Below are 21,468 nucleotides of genomic sequence, written 5' to 3' on the forward strand. Positions count from 1 at the left end.
TTTATTAGATATTCAGAGATTTGTTTAAATGATGTCGATGCGCATTTGCTGAATGTTGACTGTAAATGAGAAAGTATTTTAGCCTGATTGTTTGCCTTTTCTGTAATAAATAAAAGCAACACTTTACTTTTTCGCATACCATTTACTTTCTTTGTTTACCAGTTCTGTCTAACAAAGTATTAGATATGACTGACAGAGATCGTAAACTAATGAAGATGGAGAATGTGAGTGAGCGCTGTGTGATCAGGCGCTGCTGTTCTCTTCTTAGGCGCTGGTGTTCTCAGCGCCGCCCATCAAAATAAAAGTCCGGAGCGCTGTCAAAATAAGTCCCGTTTCCAACACATCAGCCAATCAGAAAAACGTATCGGCCGATATTTTAAAAGTGCCAAATATCGGCCGATATATAGCCATCTACTGGTTATAGTGGTAAATTCCTAAAGTATTTTTAAATAAAAGTGCTTGTTTGCCACAAAGTGTTAATTTTCCTACATCTTTAAATGTTTAGTTTTATAAATCATCATTAAAAATAACATTACAATTAGATAATATTTAGAGCTTTGAAGTGCTGGAAAAAGTGTGAAAATTGCTCTTGAAAATTGCTTGAATTTCACTCTCAAAAGGTCGTTAGAACCCTGAGATGAATGATATAAAAAAAATTGCTACAATACCATTACAGTTAGCGTTGCTTCTAGGGACGGGTACTGAAACCTGAGCCCCGGTGCTTAATTCTGAAAGACTGCAGGATCGATAAGCTATCGGTTCTGCTGTTGGCACTGGAGTCTGGATAAATTAAGAAAATACACTATTTATTATTGCTATATATAGATGTTATCTTGCAAATTCTATCTCCCCAACCATTTCTATGTGCGATAATATTAAACCATTATTTGTCTGTGATGCATTTTTGCTGTTTTCAATCCAGAAGAGAGAGATGCCTCACGTGGAGCTGCACAACACGAAATAAACATTGTGATGTTTTTGTGGGCGGCGCTTAGGTGGAGGCTAACCACTTTACTAACGCTAGCTCGCAAGTTTTATTTGAAGAAGTTAACTATAATGGACTGAACCAGATTGGCCGTCCCATACATGCTCACTCAATGGATGGATGATCTGACAGGATTACCTCTGGTTGTGACATTTACCTGATAGAGAAGCATGTATAGTAAAGAGAAACTGAGGGCATATAAATCTTTAGATGCCTATAACTAGCCTATGTGATGAATGATTGAGTGTATGATGTGCAAACCCTTCTTTCATTATAGTTGTGCACAAGTTAAGAGGAGGCTACAGAATTGGCACTGTCGCTGGAGACTCACCTGTGTCTATCTAAACGGTTAGCCATGAAGATGTACTGTATATATGTTTCTATTTCAGCAGGCAGTAAGAACTATTTGTACAACTACATGAGAGTGAACTGGGCCAAAATACAAACAAAGTTAAACATTCAATGTGATGGCTGAGGTATTATTTGATAATCGTTTTTGTCTAGTCCGCTCGTTTTATCGTGTTTAATCACAGCTGTCGTCATTTCTTTTTGTCTGGCAGTGGCAGCAGGTATGCAATAAAATTTCAAATCGGAGCCTGTACTCTATCGATTCTGGCACCCAACAACACAAAAGATGGCATTTTAAGATCATTATGTAGCTGACTCTGTGCTGGTTTGTATTATTGGCCACCACCTCCAGTTTTCCCTTTGTTCTCCAGCTAACGTTGTGATATAATTGTGACGTCCGCACTAATAAGGTATATAGATGTTTTATATTCGCTTTGTTCAAAACATTGCTGTTTCTTTTGCTATAGATATTTAACATTTCAGTTTATAAAGCAATGTTAATTATGTTCTTAATTAGTTTTATTGTTTTAATAAGTCACAAAAAGAACCGATAAGAATACCGTTAAAGTATCAGATCGATAAGCGGAATTGGTAAGAGTAGTAATACTGTTAAAACTTTAACGATACCCTTCCCTAGTTGCTACATTAAATCCATGGTGGATGTTGGTGATTTGTAGACTGGGTAAACCCAACCCGATCTGCCGGTGATTTGATTTCGCCCTGCAGTTCAGGCTGGAAACCTGTATTCTTCTATCTTGCTTCCATTACAAATTTGCGGGGACCAATCACAAACTGGCTTATCCACCTGGGGCGCTATTGGCGGGTTTAATCCAATCCAATTCCTTTTAACCTCTCGACGATGCTCAATGGCTTCTTTAGTTTTGTCCCACTCACTTTCATGTATTCTTTTGCACAACCTGCAAACATCATTCGATGCCATTGCTGCTTCTGCAAACCGCTGATCAACGTGTCACGTTTGTTTCCTGCCTGGAGTTTTCACTGCAAAGTACGTCACCTGGATCGTTGGTCTGATTGGTTGAAGGACTATCCAATTGCGTACAGTCATTTGAACTATGCCCGTTGATCACGCCTCTTGTGAAGTGAAAGTACAGAGCAGACTCCCCAGACTAATGTTCAGTCTTAAAAGATTGAGCTTGGTCTGGTGATAGCCAGACTAGGTGATTTGTGGATTGAAAAGCCTTCTATAACTTGTTCGTTCGTTCATGACACAATGTTTTCTCTGGTTTCCACGTCAGCGCTGTTTGATCTGATATCTGTGGTTCAGATCTCGCTGTGATGTTATTAATTTTGTGGCGATTTCAAAAGCTTTTTCGCTGGATCTCCCAGCGCTGTGTAGTAACGGTGTTGCATACTCGAGATCGGCCCATGAGTACCAGTTCTGATCTCCCTCTGCACTATTATTCTTCCAAGCTGATAAACGGTCTGTGCAGCGCAGCTCAAACAAGTAGCATGGTGGTTACGTTTCACTTTCAATTCGTTTGCCTTTTGATGTTTCTTATATGCAACAGAAATGGCAGCTCCTATCAGTTGGGAAACATAGTGGTGGCACCAGTGCGACTTTTAACAAAATTTAGTCGCACTGGCAGGAAAAAAGGTTGCAAAATGCGACCCTTTGGTCACAGTCTGGAGCCCTGCCCTTACTCAATTCCTGATCAAAAGCGCAATGTGGTGTTGTGATATCCGGCGCATTCGGTATTCTTTAGCTAGCTGTAGCATCCCTGTTCTTGTGCTTTCAGTATCAATACCATAATGGTGTTTGATGATGAACTGCCAACTATTGACATGAATCAACATGATTGTGTTGCCGCATGCGCATTCATAACGGTGCGTGTCCACTGGAGTGGGGTGTGCGTTTTCAGTTCAGTTGAGCTAGCATAGTAGCCTGACAAGCCAGACCCACATCAAGTTGTTTGGTCTGGGAACACACCACTGGCAGGGCTCAATCCGAGGGGCGGGATAAACGGTTGTCTTTCAAATTCCCTCTGCACGCAATAGGATAGTGCTACAACCAACCAGAGCGTTTTCCCACCAGCGGAGCTAGTTGATAGATTAAACTTTTGCCGTATCCGGTCGGCAAAACTCTGAACACATCTTCCTTTTTTAAGAATTCTCTCAAAGAAAAGCTTAACTCCAAGTCTTCCAGAGTTGCGGCCAAAGCCGATTCGAAAGGCCGCTGATCGCCAGCAGCAGCAGCCATCTTCTTTGTTTTCAAGAAGCAGGGAATTCACGCGGAACCGACTATACACAATGTGATTGGCCTGACTAGAGTTTGTTTTTTTCCAGCTCGCAAGCCAACGGAGAGTTGCTAGACGACACTGGCTAATTACATTAATTATCACGGACGTATCGCCTGCGATAATTAATGCGATATGGCTCAGCTTGTCAGTGAACTACGGCTCTGTGTAGTAAATGCCGCTCCATCTGAAAGCAGGTGATGGCGATTTACTACTAATCAAGGAACCGGCTTTACTGACGAGATGCGCATAACAATGTCATGCGATATATCGCCCAGCCCTACTGGCTGCAAAATAAAATTTGCTGCCGCTAGGGTGAGTCTAGATTTTTAGGCTACTAGCATAGTTGAGCTTCCATAGGAATTCATTGGAAAAAAAGGGAAAAATTCGATACGGGTATTACTGGTGTTATCGCACGTCGATTAACCAGTGGGAAAATTTCCTCACCGTCACATCCCTAGTCAATAGATATAGTAATACAAACATGACTACCTGTGATTTGTTACTAACCTAAGATGATGTTTGATCTTTGTGAAACAAGAAACAAGATGAGTTGTGAAAAGTCTATAATCAGCCATAATGAGAGGTCTGTAGAATGATGTGGATGAGGGAATGCAGGGCTCTGCCATCTGCTCTATCTGTGTGTTAATGTGTTTTAGATTGGGAATGTGGAGTCTTTACTGTATGTAATATGCTGTTTATAGAGGAAGCATCTGCCATTCATCAAAAGATATCCATCAACAATCCCTTTTACTTTTTTCTTCTACCTTACACTCTGCAGGATGAAATCCAGCATCATAACATATCTCTTAGTGGACTGCTCACAGCGGGGCCATCTGCTGCTCACTTTGGGGCCTTAACCCTCTTTTTACTCTGGATCTGTGTGTGTGTGTGTGTGTGTGTGGCCTGCCTTCATTTAAATGCACTTTGTTACCTCAATAAGCATCACTCCAGCTTCCTAAACCCACCTTTGCCTTTACCTTTAATTGAATTAATTTTGCATTATTGGCCAGTTTGTCAAAGTTAGTGAATGGACTGCCTGCTGAAAAACGAACTGTCCATTTTCTGTCAGAGAAATATGAAAAAGACAGGACCAAAATGTTCTGATGAACATTTATTTTAACGTCGTTCTCATTGCTTGTTTTAAACGCTAGCAGCTGTGTTTGTGTTTGACTAAAGAGCTGTAGTGTTTTAATCACAGCGTGCTCAAACCTTACCTTGGTCATACAAATTAATAAATTTCCCTCTCATGTTCAAAACACTATATACATGATATTACATGGCTCTGTGGAATACTTGATTCTGATTGGTCAATCGCGCCATCCAGCGGTATGTTATTCCTTGATAACAACCGGTAAAACCTGATAACACTGGCTCATCCGGGTATCTGAAATCAGATCTATATGCTTGCTATGAACATTTTTATTTCGTAGAAGTTTTGCATTTGGTGAGCAAATAAAATATTAAAACTCGAATCAATATTTTGTGTTCAATTATTTAATTATGTCATTCGGGTATGGTAGACTCGCTCTCTCGTTTCATACAAACGCAGCTGCTGCATTTTGCAACGATTGTTTTGTACACTGTAATGGATAAGACAACAAACAGGTAAGATTTTAAAACCGTTTCATCTTAAATCAGTATCTCTTAATCCCTATAATTATTTATGTGGCGAAATGGCGTGTAATAAGTGGTATGACTGTACTGTATCCCTTAAATGCCCGTCTAGCTAGTTTTAACTTCCCGCTTGCTAGCAACTGCTTTCTTCGTGGAAGCTTAGTTTAAAGACCGTATTATGACATAATTAAATAACTGTACACAACTGTACATTGACCTCATTTATACTGCACATGATGTTAACACGTTAGCTTTACCTCACACATACTACACACTAAATGGTTACAGTGTAACCTGATTCATAAGTGCACAAAGTCTAAGCTGTTGTCTTTCATCATGGTTTTATACAAATTATATACAAATCTGCCCTCTGAGCTGTTTTAGTATGTGTTTGTGATTCACTGAACTGCTTTTGGATTAGCACAGTGCTAGCTTTGATTAGCCTGATGAAGGGACTGGAGCTGACAGGAGAAGATGCTCCCACAATGCCTCACTCTCTCCATTGCTACAGTAGCACACCTCTTTTGCTTCGTCTGATCAAATGAAAGTGGCAAAATGATCTTTCTTGTGTGGATTAGCTGCTACGTTTCCAAAGCTCAGTGGAGAAAGATACGAAGCATAAGAAGTTAGCTGTGTACATTGTTAATTGTGCCTGTCAGTGTTTGTTGTTTGCTTTTGCATGTGGTGTGTGTGTTAAAGGAGTTTATATGATAGATCCTGATGATTTAGCTTGAATCCCAGATCTGTTTCACACTCGGCAAAAAAAGAAAAAAGTGCAAAAACAGCCTCCCATTATCACACTATCACACTTTTTTGTAGCGAAACAGCTGCGTCTCTATACAGGAAATCAATTGTTGAGTTATTATTATACTTGAATACATTTGGAATTATAAAAAAGTTATCAAGAGTGTGATATTAAGAATTATTACAAACTTAATAATCTAAATTTATATATATTAATTAGATATACTGAATGGAAAGTTATGTTTGTTTTCCTGAAGCCCAATAGAATAAAAGCTTTCACAAAAGCCTGTATTGCAAAAGTGTGTGTAAAATATATCCATCACCAATAATCATCATAAGTTTAACTTTCGTTGTAGACAAAGGAGCTCTCACTCTCTTTGTCTTCGTTAGTTTTAAACATTTTTGTCTAATAATTTATTAGACATAACTGTTTAACTAAGAAAGTAAACTGTATATGAAGTTTTATAGTGTTTTCCTTTATATTATAAGCAATAGAAAAGGAAACGTTATAAAACAATCTCATATACTGCGGCATTCAGCAAAAACGCATTTATAACATATCACTGTTGGTTTGATTTATTTTTATTTTTTCACTTTTTTTCTGTTTTTTAACAATTTCTGGTAACACTTTATTTTGATGGTCCCTTTCTAGTAACATTCTACTAACTATGAGTAACTTTGCAACTACATGCCAACTAACTCTAACTCTAACTCTTCCCGCATGTAAGCCTCTGCTTACACAGGCTGTGTGAATACCATAGGTGGAGAAAGAAATAGGCTATGTGCTGCTTTTACTTGTGGTGTGAAACCGACACTCCTTCACTCTGGCTCTTTCTGTGTCTCACTTGTTCTCTTTGTATGTATTTGTGTCTTCAAAGAGTGCCTTTTTTGTTCAATCTTCTGGGTTTTAAATGGATTTATCATCCCAGACCAGTGCTTTTTATAATCTTTTCATAAACTCTCTCTCTACACACTTTCAGAAGTCTCATTTTGACAATTCTCTGAATGTAATTACTTATAATACTCCCTCTACATTAACTCGGTGATAAGCTTACAGTCATATTGATTTGTCTAAGGGGCCCTCAACACAAGCTCCTCAGTTCCTTCCTCCACAGCCATAACTGGGATTATGGAGTGTGTGTGTACCGGTGTATTTTTGCTTATTTCTTTTGCTTGTTCTGACGGTGGTCCGCAGGGCTTGAAGCAAACAGTGAGTCACTGACGTAGCTGACATGCTTACTCTTGTGACGTTTAGTGTGATGAACTATTATGGACGACTACAGAATTTAAATTTTTGGGTGAACTATATACTGAGAAGTCCTCACTTTCTCAGAAACAAAATAGAACATTTAATTAGAGGGAATTATGTATAGTTTACTCCCCTTCATGTCATTCCAAACCTGAATGACTTTTTTTTATAAATAAGATATTTAAAAAAAAAAAAAAAATTCCCCCTCTCCATACAATGGAAGTCAATGGACACCAACAAATGTTTGCTTATCAACGTTCTTAAATATTTTTTGGATCAACATGAGGGCAAATGATGACAGAATTTAGAACTATCCTAGATAAAGTATGTTTATTTTATGAATTCTTTGGCTTTGCTGGTCAAGGGGAACAGGATCTGGAGTTTATGTGAACTGAACTTGAACTCTAATTACCCACATGAACTCCACCTTGTAATATGTCAGAGCTTGTCTACTAGCCGCCAGGCCAATTATCTGACGCATGTTGTTTGTGGCATGTTGCTGTGAGAATCTGGAGCTCTGTGCTGCTCTGTTTCTTTTAGTATTGTTGGCAGTGAGAGCCTTTACGCTGCAGGGTACTGAGACCCGAAGAGCATCAGAGGGCAGGTTCATGGCTGTGCATATGCCCTGAAGATGAGATGAAGAGAAGGTGAGACTCTATGCCGCAGTCAAGGTCACTGAGGGAATTAATTGGGCCTGTATTTGAAAGCGTTCAGTAAGAGAAATCATCAAACACAGTACAATAGGATACAACTTGACGCCATACAGTACTTGTTATATTTTATTTTATATTGTTGTCATCAAAGGATTTTGGGTGATTGGAAGACATGGTTACACAAAGGATGTATCCTTCAAGGTAAACTGAATTAAGAATGCGAAAGGAAGCCTTTTATTCAGCAAAGATGCATACATTAAACTTATCAAGAGTGGCAGTAAAGAGACTTTTGCATTTGTTACAGAAATTTCCGTTTCAAATGAATGCTGTTCTTTGGAACTGTCTATTCACAAAAAGTTCTACAAAAAGCACAAAAAGGATTGTATTTTATTAAGCAGCACAACAGTTTTCAACATTGATAATGAAAAGACCAAAGCACCAAATCAGCATATTAGAACGATTTCTGAAGTATCATGTGACACTGAAAACTATGGCTACTGAAAATTCAGCTTTGCCGTCACATTTAAATAGAAAACCGTTACTTTAAATTCTAATTATTTCTCAATATTACTGTTTTCATTGTTTTTAGCATCAAGGGGTAATGCGAATTTGGAGAAGCGAAGGGTTTTCAATTTATATTAAATATATTTAACATATGATATGTGTCAATATAACAGATGTTATCTTGACAATTTTGTGTTAGTCAAACAGTAGCCTAAACTTGTACCGATTTGAACAGTACTGCAGAAAGACTGGTATCATTATATAATTGATAAAGTTTTTGTATTGACTTGGTACCAGTTTAAGTACTGATCGGGTACTTTTGACTTACTATAGTATATTAATATAGTGGTGCAAATTTACAAAGAGGCACCACTTAGGCAATGGTCTCTTGCTACACATTCTCACTAAGGGCTGAAGATCAAATCCTTCATACTCCAAACTCCCTGATGATCAAATCCTAGAACCGCCCCTGGCAGAGATCATGGGAGCGGATCCTTCTAAACTCCTGGGCTTTTCTGCTGGTGTTCTGCTCTTAGATGAGCCCAGTAATCATCTGTTTAGCACAACATCAGAGGCCACATTACACGAGAAATCACCTGACTTCAGAACATCAATGTATTTTATTCCCATGACACCTGTGGCTTAGATCCAGCTCTTCTTAAACTACAAAATCATATACAGTGGAGAGAGAGGATCTTTCTTGCAAGATGAGGACCTAAACATCAACTGAAGAGCCAGTATATCTGAGTTAGTTGAATGATGGGTTATATTTGACATGTCAGAAGGGAGCGGAGTAGTGTCTGGGTGTGATGTTTAAAGGCTGTCTCCAAAACAAAAGAACTGTCCTGAATCTTTTTAAGTGTCAGAATGTTCTTAAAGTCAATTTATCACCTAGTATTGCGTCGTCACATTTACTGCAGTGAGACTCTGTCAGATATGATCCTGTCTGTCCTGGTGGACCGGTTATAGCGCTGTAACGTCAACCTGCAGCTCTGTGGCAAAATGGGTGGAGTCTAAATCAATCACAGGGACTCAGGCCTTCACCGGAGGCAACTGGTAATTGCAGCTCTGCTGCCTGATACTTTCAGAGCGGCTGTTCTTTTTTGACCTCGCTGCAGAATTTCACAGTTGCTCGTCTCTGTTGGTTTGCTGTAGAGCAAAGAGTGATCTATGAATGAATTGCATGTGCCTGGTGGGGGTTAATGCTAATTAATGCAGCTCCCCCTAGAGGGAACATTGGAGGGCACTTGTGTGTGTGTGTGTGTGTGTGTGAGCGCACGCTCTACTGATTCTGAATGCTATATTTTACTAAGCCCGCAGTAATTAGCTGACCTGGTGAAATTTCACCGTCCTCAGCAGTGATTATTAGATTTTTCATTAGGAAAAATGTGACTCCTATGCATTTTTTTTTTTTTTTTTTAGAACAGTCGTCCCCAATATTTTGTCCTTGAAGCCACCATCCTTAATCTAAAACCCCTTCCCATACCTGATGCCATACCCATATTTCACTACATGATTATTATGGCCAAAAGAATTTACGATAATATTACGATATCCATAGAAATGTTGAAAAAAAATTATGCTATTAGTCAAATTTATCTTTAAATTTATTTTGTGAAATAAATTGCACTCAAAATACGATTGTAGGGAGTCAGAGAGAGAGTTTTAATCATAACTTTGTACAAAAGCATAAAAAGAACTTACTGTTGATTGGCACTTCCTGCAGACTGGGGTGTCTAACACTCCGTCTTTTTATAGAATCCAAAACACTCCCACGTTGGCGAGTGAATTTTATTTGAGTATGAGTAGAGTGTCTCGCTAGAGTGACACTACAATTGGATTATTTATGATAATATTGTATGTGTAGCATTAAAATTATATCAATATTTTTCAACAAACAATACCGATATATTGTTATGCCTCTAGTTTGGAGCAGTTTTTTTGCATCCATATGACCTTAAAGCATGTAAGTTTCTGTGCCTACCTTTTGCACTTTGACTCTCCTCAGGTAGGAAACCATTAGTTTGATTTCATTCTAACCATAGTATATGGATAACTTTCTTCTATGGAACACAAAAGAAGATTGAAAACATTGGACCCCATTGACTTTGATTGATTGCTGTTCCCCAGAAGAAAGTAAGTCATACAGGTTTGGAACGACATGAGGACGAATAAATGATGACAATTTTATTTTGGGGTGAACTATTCCTTTAAGACTGATTAGCCAACTGAACATGCAGGCAGTTCACTAAAGAGTCAGTTTTGTAAATGCATAGTTTGCACATTCGTAGACTGCACTAATAGCACAAGTGTGATTAGTGGCCTAAGAGTAAGCTCATCCATGCTGAAATGACTGGTTCTCACACTCGCCTCTTTCTACCAAATGTTTGTCTGCCTTTGTCTTTTGTTTCCTTTTTCCTCCTTTTGTTCAAATTTTTCTGACTTTCTTTGGAAGCCTATTATAGTCTCTCTCTCTCCACCCTTTGCTCCATCATTGGCATTGTCTTTGCTTTAGGAATCCTTCCAGACAGTGTGATATGCTCTAAAAGGATCTCCCTCTCACGCTTCAATCCCAGCGTGCAGTGGAAAAACCATCAGCATACCCCTTGTAACATGCCCAAGTGCTTTTGTTGTTCCCTGGCAATCATGCACTCCAAAATAAAAGGCCAATGCTAATGAGAAGAAAAATCATATTAGAGTGCCTGAAAGCAGCAAACGGCTTCGAGAAAGGTGACTGTGCCCTCGGGAAAGAGGGTGATGCATTGTAACCACTTACAGTTTTTGAGAACATGCAATCTAATTTGTCTTACACTCTGACTTTCATGGAGTCTTAAGGCAGTGCTTGATGGACATAACCAATCCACCTGCATAGCTGATATGAGCACTGATCACTGTTCAAACAAGTGTGCTGGCAGCCGGATGGTAATTGAAATACACAATAGGCCGGCCCCATCACTCAAGCAGTTGAGCAGAAAGCGCCGACAAGGCTCATCTATCGCTCTCTTTGTTCTCTCTACATTGTGCTGTGTTCGATTGATGGGAGGGTGGAGATGATCGTATCTGTCTGCTCTGGAATTGATATGAACACGACTGCTGATCCATAGGGACCGATCCAGTAAATCAATTAGTCGCTTTGTGCAGGTGCACAGAATACTGAATTTACAGAGTAAACTACAGAACCACTTGATGAATACAGATAGCTTTTAGAACATAACATCAGGAAATTGTAAAGCACAAGGCCCATAGACGAGAGAGTCCCATAGAGTGAAAGTGTGGTTTGAACGGTGTTGTGAAATGAGCTTAGTGTTGTCCCATGAGGCCTACAAAGAGGTTTTTCGGTGTTTACTCAGTGTTGACCACAGCACAGACAATACTGCTGAAACTGGCGCTCATTTTGGACTTTAATTAAGACTAAATGCGCTTTCAAACGCAGTGATTCGGTGCAGCCTTCATTTACAGGAACCTCATTTTTCAGAAACCTGTCTTCAGCGCTGCATGTGAGACACCGAATGAACACACAATCCATGGAGGAATGTTGTGGAGTAGTGAATGAAAGGTCATAATGCCTTTCTAAAATTTAAATAACTGAAGCGCTGTCATTTTACATTACACTACTTATTTGTTTCTCTCTCAATCTCTCTTGTCCCTTACTATTGTGTATTTATTTCCTTTGAGGGTGAAGCGACACAAAATAATTGTCTTCTTTCGGCTTCTCCGATTAGGGGTCAACACAGCGGATCATCCGTCTCCATTTTTCTCTGTCCTCTGCATCTCCACCAACCACCCCACCCGCATGTCCTCCATCACCACAGCCATTAACCTCCTCTTTGGTCTTTCTTTTCTCCTCCCACCCAGCGGCTCAATCCTAGACACTCTACTCCCAACATACCTCAAAAAATCTCCTCTGCACATGCCCAAACCATCTTAGTCTCGTGCCTCTCTCTTTGTCTCCAAACTGTCCTACCTGTGCTGTTCCTCTTATATGCTCGTTTCTAATCCTGTCCATCCTTGTCACTCCCAATGAAAATTGCAGCATCTTTGAGCTGCCTCCTGTCCTTTTGTCAGTGTCACTGCCTCCAACCCATACAACATAGCTGGCCTCACTACAGTCTTGTGAACTTTCCCTTTCACACTTGTAGGTACCCTTCTTTCACAAATCACTCCTGACTCTCTTTTCCACCCACTCCTCCCTCCCTGCACACTCTTCTTCACTTCTCTACTGCACTCTCTGTTACTTTGGACAAATGACCACAAGTATTTTAAAATCATCCACCTTCAACGCACAAAAATATTATTGAATATTGTAATAAATTAATGGGCAGTGCTGCTTGGTCTTTTGTTTTCAAATGTGAAAATGCAAGATGACCTTTTTTGAATCTTAATTTACACAAATTATATGGTTATATTTTCTAAATTTTTTAATTATTTGAAAACATATTGAAGTAATAGTTCACTCAAAAACTGTATTATTTACAATACTCGTTCAAAACCCTTGTTTTTTCTCTCCAGTGAAACACAAAAGGAGACTTTTTTTTGTTTTAAAGAATATTGACAGCTGTTTTCCATCTAAAAGTTAGCAGCCACACATCCGTTAAGCTCCAAAAATGAGACACCAAAAAATTGGTCCATAAATCTTGTGTTGTACTGTATGCTTTGTCTTCTGAAGTTATACTGTACCTTATTTACTCAAGAATTGAGTCAGTGCATTGAACCCGGGAACCGGATCAGTGAATGAATGGTTCTTTTGAGCTTTTTTTTTTACTTTTGAGCTGATTGATCTGATTTTGAATAATGGTTTAAATGTTGTGTGTTTCTTACATGAATCTTTCAAATAGCTTCTGAAGAGTCAGAAGAGTTTTTAAAGAGTTTTTTTTTTCTATTTGTGAATTTTCTTTATGAATTGTTCTATGGAAAAGAGCGGTGTGCAGTTTCATCAAAAATGTATTTCACAAAATAAACAACAGCAAATTTTGATTGAGATAAAGGGTAAATAATGACAGAATGCTCATTTTCGCAGAATTATCACACTTGTGACAGTCTCACTTTTTTTTTATCTCTCATGCGCTTGCGTCCCTGTAGACACATCTTCATGGGGTGGTTAAAAGCCTGGGCTTAATTTAACCGGCAGTTTAAGTTTTCTTCGTGTCGGATAGGATCTGCTCTCAACGCTTCACAAGGCCTCCACTTAGTCAAAACAACTGTTAATTGACAGGCAGAACGACCCTGAACAGCCCTTGAATAAAACATGAGAGGGAGGTTGGAAGTTATGCATGATCAAGTGGGAATTTAGAGGAAAGGGAAAGAGAGATATGTAGACTCATAGCTCTCCATCTCCTTACTCATTTGTATTTTAGGCTTGGGCTGATCTTAGGCTTTAATTTGTCTACATTAAAGGGGGTTTAACAATCAGTCTAATCAGCCTCCAGCCTTCGGATTGTTGGAAACATAGTGGAAAGACTGCATTGTGGTAATTCATAATCTGTTGTGCGCACAGCGTGACATGGAAAGATTGAAAGCAGGGAACAAAATGAAATTATTGACTTCTTTTCATTGCCTTGGCTTCCTCCTGGGTTTCTGCTTTTTAGGCTGAGAACAGCGAAGAAAAATCATGGCTTGTGCTCGGGATGGCAGCCTACAACAACACTTGACAGTCAGACGAACTCCAGAGGCATCTGCTGCATCTGTGTTCATAAGCTCCGTGCCAAACCCTAGTGAGCTGCCTATGCGACAGCATTTTAAGGCATGCTCTCCTATGCTAAGGCCATTTTAAACAGTAGGCAACAATCTTGTTTTGGCCAAATTCAACCCAATATTTGTATGTGCTTTTTTTATACTTGGATTATGGAGTTATTAGCATAGCAACATGCTAAAGTCAAACTCTTTTGGAATGAATTTTCAAATTACTCCCTATGCGTTTCACGCTATTCATAGGACGTTCCTAATTGGAAATTTATGAGGTTCCATCTGAGAACAGGATTTGTTCATATCTTTTTGCGGTCTGGACGTCTCACTGTACTTTCAGTATCTTGTGGCATGATTGAATTTTAAGATGCTGCTTAAAAGAATTAATTTTCTGATGCTTATCGCATTCGGATATATTTGTTTTAAATATACAACCTAAACAAGTGGCAACACATCAGACACATTTGAAAAATCATTCCTTTCATCCTGACAATGGCAAATGCTTCCTACTAAAAAACTTCTAACCCTGCTGAAATGTATACACTTAGAGTGTAAGTGTACAAGTGTATAGTACATTATATGGGATGCAACATTTTTAGTGCAAGAAATATTTTCTTATATGAACGACCAAATGTATTCTTCAGTTTTTGACCTGAAAACTTGGCATATGCGGACAGCCGAACACAGCCTTTCAAAGTATTCTCCACTCGGTATTGTCCACGAACACATTCACACTATTAAGTTTAATCTTTGTCTTGTGTCAAATTTAAACAAGTATAAAGACCGTTTTTATCAGAGTTGTTAGAATCTCTTAATGTCCTTCACGCAAGTGCTGATAATGAAATGTACACATACACATACCCTAGGATGTGTGTAAAAACCAAAGTATAATTTGGGCTTCAGGAGGCAACATTCTATATAGGCTACTGCAAGCTGTAGACATCAATGCGGCTCACTAGCTTTTGGAGCAGAACTATAATTTAATTCGTTTGCCTTGGTGCGTGAGCACCTTATCATCCTTGTCACAAGTGTTCTGCTTTTTGGAGGAAGGATTCCTCCAAGTGGTAATGTTTGAAGACATGTCTAAATGTGGAGTGGCTCGGAGCTGAATCTCAGCCAGCCGTTTAATGGATGTGAGCGAGAGCTCAGAGAGAGCACGCCTAGAGCCTCAGCTGAGACAAAGACACGCTTAGAGACGCAGACACACACTGTGTCCATTCATCTTTCCCCAGTAGGAGGGAAAAAAGGAAAACACACATGCATAGAGTGAAGATACATTGACAGGGTGCTGCTGGCCAGTGACCTGAAAGGGAAATGACAACACAGCAGACACGGTCACAGCGGGGGCTTCTGGGTAACAGGACATCTCTGATGCAATGCTTCATCTTATACATCAAAGGCCTTTGTGCATCCCTGTATTATTCCACCCTGTTAAAACGTGTTGTTCGTTATCAGACCAAACAGCTTTTTTGGCTTTCATGTTACTACATTTTGCATTGAACAATGCAGTTGTTTCCTTCCGATATTTTTAAAAGGTTTACGAATCATGAATGCAGGTGGCTGTAGATGAATCAATCAGATGGATGTGGGTTCTGTAATGCAGATATCCACCATGTTTTTTTGTGTTTGTGGGTATGGCTAACTTCTCGTCATTTCTGTGTCCTAGATGATGAAACATGCGTGGGACAGCTACAGGCAATATGGCTGGGGCCACAACGAGCTCAAACCCCTCGCCAAGAAAGGACATTCCACCAATATCTTCGGTAAGTAAGGATGCATGTTGGAGTCTCATTTACATGTAAATGACTGCTCTTGCGGAATGATTTGGTTCATTGTGGTAAGGACAGACACACACAATTCCATCTACATCCACTTTTGTGTGCCGTCTATAACTTACACCCTCAACAGATAAGACGTGCTTGCGCAGATCGCCCTCCCTAATCATTTGTCTGTTTGTTTGGGTGTGTTTATAACTGGCTCTCAGCTCCAGAGCGTAAGAAGATTCAACTAGTGGGACTGAATCGGAGCTGTGTGTGTACATGTGAGCATGCCTCAAGATCATGAAAGGCAAACAAAGATCATGAAAACACAATTCATCCTGTTTGCTTCTTACTCTGCTGCTGATGTAACCATTGCCGTGTATGCAGGAAAAAAAAACAATAGTATTAAATAAATAGTTCTGACACTGTATCCTGATAGGATGAGCTGCATTGAAAGACCTGTGACTGCACATTCTTAATACGCCAAGTTGGGATGTTGCTGATAGGACCTATTCATTTTTAAACTTTAAATTTTTTTATAAATATAAATTAATTAAATATATGCATTAATTAAAAAAAATTATATTGTTTATTTATAATGAAATATGTATTAATACCATTACTTAAATATTTTGTCAATTCCATTTAATATTGTTATATTTAGCCTTGCAAATCGACCTCAGCCTTTCTCTGAAACTTTTTATTTGTTCTTTCTCTGAGAGACCAATGAGACTCATGAGGTAGTGCTGCGTTTTAAACAAAATAAGAGGGAGCTTTTGAAGAAGAACAAAGATTTGAGGTGGAGAGAGAGTGTGGAAGAACAAGGGAGCGCCTCATGCTGCAGTGCGGTGTGCTGAAGTGTCTTTCACACTTCACTTGCATATTTAATAAGTCTATCTGTTTCTATCCTCACATGTGGAATGATCTCCTCAGCTGGGCATGTATTGGTCAACATACTTGGGTATATTTTGGAGAGAGACTGATGGAACACTTTTGGATGACTTTGCTCTTCTTTTCCAGAAGTTTCTCTCTCAGATTCCCTGTTGAAACTCATTCTTCATCCTCACATCTTTTGGCAGAACACGGTGTGCTTTGTTTCATCTGAAGTCCTGTCTTCAAGAGACAGATTGTTTATATAAGTTGTGTGGCTCTCATGCCATTGGTTTAGCCGATGTTGCTGTGTCTGCCTGGTCGGGATCTTTTGATTACTTTATCCCATCTTAATTTAATGGTGTTGGTCCACATATTCATATGAGGAGGAAATTCTTTTTTCTTTGTTTTCTTTTTTGGCTAGCTTCAAACAGAATAGTGTGTGTACATGTAAGAAATAATTGACGACAGGCCGTTAAATTTATTCGAAAAATAGTGCACACCTGAAGTGGTAATACAACCACATTGTGAAGCATGCATTATTTTTCGGATAATTAAATGGCCCAGATTCATTTATTCCGCTTTTGCTATGGTTACAACTCCTCAACTTTGTTCAGATGTTTTATTTCAATACATTTGTCAGGTTTTTGTCCTTAAAACAGTCTTGTGCGTATAACTAATTTCTTACTCATCCCAACAAGCCTCCATTGCTAATTACAAAATATCTTTTTAGTTCTAGTGGTGAAAGCTTGAGCCATTGGTATGCAGACCAATGCAGTTATTATAGTGATCGAAAATGAAAGTTGAACTGTTTCAAGAACAGTGACTTTACTACCTTGTTACTAAGAAATGCCATGTAGCCTTTCAGCTGCTGAACTATTTTACTGATAGTCGCGGGGCAGCGCTGACAAGTTTGACATGTTTCCATGTGTCTGCACTATATGTGGAACTACTTTAGCATTGTTTACTGGAAAATAATTGCACACCTATGTTAATCAATTAGAATCAAGCATTTAACAGCCCCATAGTATAAATATATAAAATATACAGTGCATAATATACTTAATATAATATTTAAATATAAAAAGGCTATATAAGTAGTTGAGGCTGCTTTTCGAGCTGACATTTTGTTTTTTTTGGCTAGCCTGAAACCGAAAAGCTGCCTAAACTATATATGGAGCCATTATTAATGAGTGAGCTGATGCTGCTGACAGTTTCATAATGCCACATTCTGTTGACTGAATTTAAACTGCCCACCCCACATCTAGGATATTTGCTGATGTATTTTATCAATCTGACAGCATAAGGGTTGGATTTGGATGGATCGTTCAATAAATAAATAACTGGTTAGTGCAGCGAGTTATATCTAGATTTTTTTCTTAGTAGTTTAGCTGTAATATTTTAAGCGGTGGTGATTTTAGTAACACCGATGACGCAGCATGCTAAAACCCAGCCTTTCAATGGTCTTGATGCATTTATTGTCCACTAAAATTTTTCAGAGCTAGCTAAAATGCTCTGCAAGAGGTTGTGTTTCTAAACCCCACTCCTTTAAAATACTGCTGCTACTCTGTCAAAGCACTGCTTTTGTAACACATCCAGCACCTTCAACAATAAATGTCAAAACAATTACTGTTGGATTTAATTACTGTTTGACTTCATGGATTTCAGCAGCCATATCACCCTGTAGCCCAACCCCAAGCATGGTTGAGCCTGGTCAGTACCTGGATAGGAGACCTACTGGGAAAACTAGGTTGCTGCTGGAGGGGGAGTTAGTGAGGCCAGTAGGGGGTGCTCACCCTGTGGTCTATAAGCTGGTGTGTGGTGGGCGTTCTGGCGCAATATGGCTGCCGTCGCATCATCCAGGTGGATGCTGCACATTGGTGGTGGTTGAGGAGATTCCCCCCTTCCATATGTAAAGCGCTTTGAGTACCCAGAAAAGCGCTATATAACTGTAACAAATTAATGAATTAATCGCTGTGAGCAACGTTCCCGTTATTATGCATAATCTGCAAGGCTTTTGTGAGGAATATGATAGTTTTTTGCAATAAAAGGTTATAGTTTTTATCCAATTTGTTGAGTATCTGTCAGTTCATTTATCGCTAATATACCTGTCTGACCTGTGCTTGGTGGACATGACCTTAAAATATATATTTTATATTCCTTTAAAGGGATAGTTCACCCAACTCATTTACTCACCTTCATGTTGTTCTAAACTCAAACTTTTTTCTGTTGAACACAAAAAGATATTTTGAAGAACCTTTTCTGGTTATATGTTTCTGGTTCTGGTTGTATGGACAATACAGTGAAAGGTCAGAGGGATCCAAAACAACAACATTGGACCCCATTGACTTTCTTTGTATGGATTAGAAGAAAGAAATTAATACAGGTTTGGAATGATATGAGGGTGAGTAAATGATGACCAGAGAGTTTTTGGGTGATCTATACCTTTAAAGATAGTCTAGTCACAAGTGAAATTCTTTTTTGCACAATTGAAATACTTTGGACATAACAGTAGGGCCTTTTTGTGTTTAAAACTTGTTTAAGAATACTGTTCGTTTGTGATTCCACACTAGGCCTTTGTCCTCTTGATTGTACATCTGATGTTATGGTCAAAAGGACTCTAACCATTCCAGTGGTTTACTGTTGCGGTGGGACAGGGACTCGCCCATATCGACCCACTGATAGACATCCATCGATTTTTTTTTTTTTTTTTTTTTTTTTTTTGTGTGTGTGTGTAAAAACATTTGACCCATAAAAGCTGAGACTCTAATGCTTGAAGGCACTCTCTGGACAGATCGCTGATGGTATGCACTTTGATCTGTAAACAAACACCCTGTTTGCAAGGAATATTCTCAGTCTGGACCCCAGGGTCAGATTGCTTAACCCAACTCCCACCGTTACGCATGCGATAACACAATTCTATAAATAAGCACACGTCAATGTATGCTCGCACGGCGGAGCGAGTGCCTGTTGCTCTGTTTCTGATGTTTTACGATTGAATGTTTAACATGGAGTTGTTTTACACTACCATTCAAAACTTTGGAGTCTGTAAAGATTTTTTATGTACTTGACGACAATGTTTTAAGTCTCTTATGCAGGTATTTGATAAAAAATACAGTAAAAACAGTAATGTTGTGAAATATTACAATTTAAAATAGAGGTGTGCGATATTACGATTTTAGATTGTGAAATATTAAAATGTCTCCCTTTGATCTGCCTTTGAAGAGAGATCGAGAGATCGTGCTACAGTGTATATTCTGTCAGGAGCAGTTCTGGCGCCGCCGTCCCAACATAATGTGCAATGCAACGTACATCCACATCACACATTTAAAATGCAGCTGTGATTTTTGGGTGTACAGTATATACCAGTAGATACGTTACACTTACGTGACATTGCAGTTCTTTGTCATCATCAAAGTTTATTATTTTCACGTGTTTTAAAGCCTCATTCACATGCTGTTCTGACATAGGCTTTATGAAAATAGCTTTAATCTTAAAATAATCTTTTCTATTGTCAAAGCTGAATTTTCAGCATCATTACTCCAGTCTTCGGTGTTGCATGATCCTTCAGAAATCATTCTAATATGCTGATTTGCTGCTGAAGAGACTTTTATTATCATCTGTTGAAAATAGTTGTGCTGCTTAATATTTTTGTGGAAACTGATGCATTTTCAAGATTCTATGATGAATAGAAAGTTCAAAAGAACATTTATTTGAAAATGGAAAGCTTTTGTAACATTGTCTCAATCGTCAATTTAATGAATCCTAGCTGAATTAAAGTATATATAAAAAAATATATAAAAAAAACTTACTTGCCCCCAAAATTGGTTATTTTGACCCAGCTTGTTGGGATTTATACATTAACCCATTTTTTGGGTTATTTTTTTAAACTGTGCTGGGTCACGCAAACTAATATTGAAAGCTATTTTAAAGGTCCCGTATTATGCCCCTTTTCACAAGATGTAAAATAAGTCTCTGATGTCCCCAGAGTGTGTATGTGAAGTTTTAGCTCAAAATACCCAACAGATCATTTTTTACAGCATGTTTAAATTGTCATTTTTTGGGACTCAGAAAAACGCGCTGTTTTAGTGTGTGCCCTTTAAATGCAAATAAGCTGCTGCTGCACGGCACAGGGGGCGGAGCTTCATGAGCTCGCGCTCAGTCTCTCAGGACAATCTCATCTCACGGAATGATGATAATATCAGAAACTCTCAGTAACGGTGTTCATTTCGAGTCGGACAATAATGCCTAGAGTCAGAGTGCTGTATAGAGATGGAACAGGTATAGTTTAGTAGTTTAATTACGGTTATTATAACGTATTTGTCATCTGCTTGTATGTATCCACTATTAATAGCCTACAAGTCTGCTGTTTCGGACCAGGTCCGAATGATGATCAAACATATACTGATGAGTTTAATAAAGTTTATTGTACTTAGATGAAGCGTCAGTTTTACTTCAGAAAATCACCGTAAGAGCTGAGTAAACACAGTAAGTTATAAGAAGTGCGCAAGTACATAAATGAATTTCAGTAGAGTTGAGGGAGCATTTTCTTTAAAAACAAAATAATTTCACCTCGTCTTCAGCGGCTGCCTCAGATTTCGGGAGTAAATGGAGAGAGCTATGTGGATTAATACATCCAGCCACACAACACCTACAACGCTTGGGAGACATTCTCATCTATGGCTGTGAACTCGATCAGGGCGGGTCTATGTTGAAACGGCAGTGTCTGTCAACACTCGTGGGCGGGGCCTGTGCTTAGTGACGTCACTAAAACAGCATTCTGAAAACACGTCGTTGGGAG

At 38.8% G+C, this 21,468-nt stretch overlaps 1 protein-coding gene across 2 annotated transcripts in view; it reads left to right on the forward strand.

The window, feature by feature from the left end:
* The window catches only part of man1a2 (mannosidase, alpha, class 1A, member 2), an 83,410-nt gene that overhangs the window by 17,123 nt on the left and 44,819 nt on the right, over nt 1-21,468 (forward strand). For both annotated transcript variants that reach the window (XM_084123091.1, XM_084123092.1), the window contains exon 4: nt 15,704-15,800. In XM_084123091.1, coding sequence (XP_083979217.1) covers nt 15,704-15,800 — 97 coding nt within the window. The remainder of the gene's footprint in view (nt 1-15,703; nt 15,801-21,468) is intronic.

Source organism: Abramis brama, assembly GCF_963993115.1.
Source record: "Abramis brama genome assembly, chromosome: 8".
In the NCBI taxonomy this organism is placed as follows: domain Eukaryota; kingdom Metazoa; phylum Chordata; class Actinopteri; order Cypriniformes; family Leuciscidae; genus Abramis; species Abramis brama.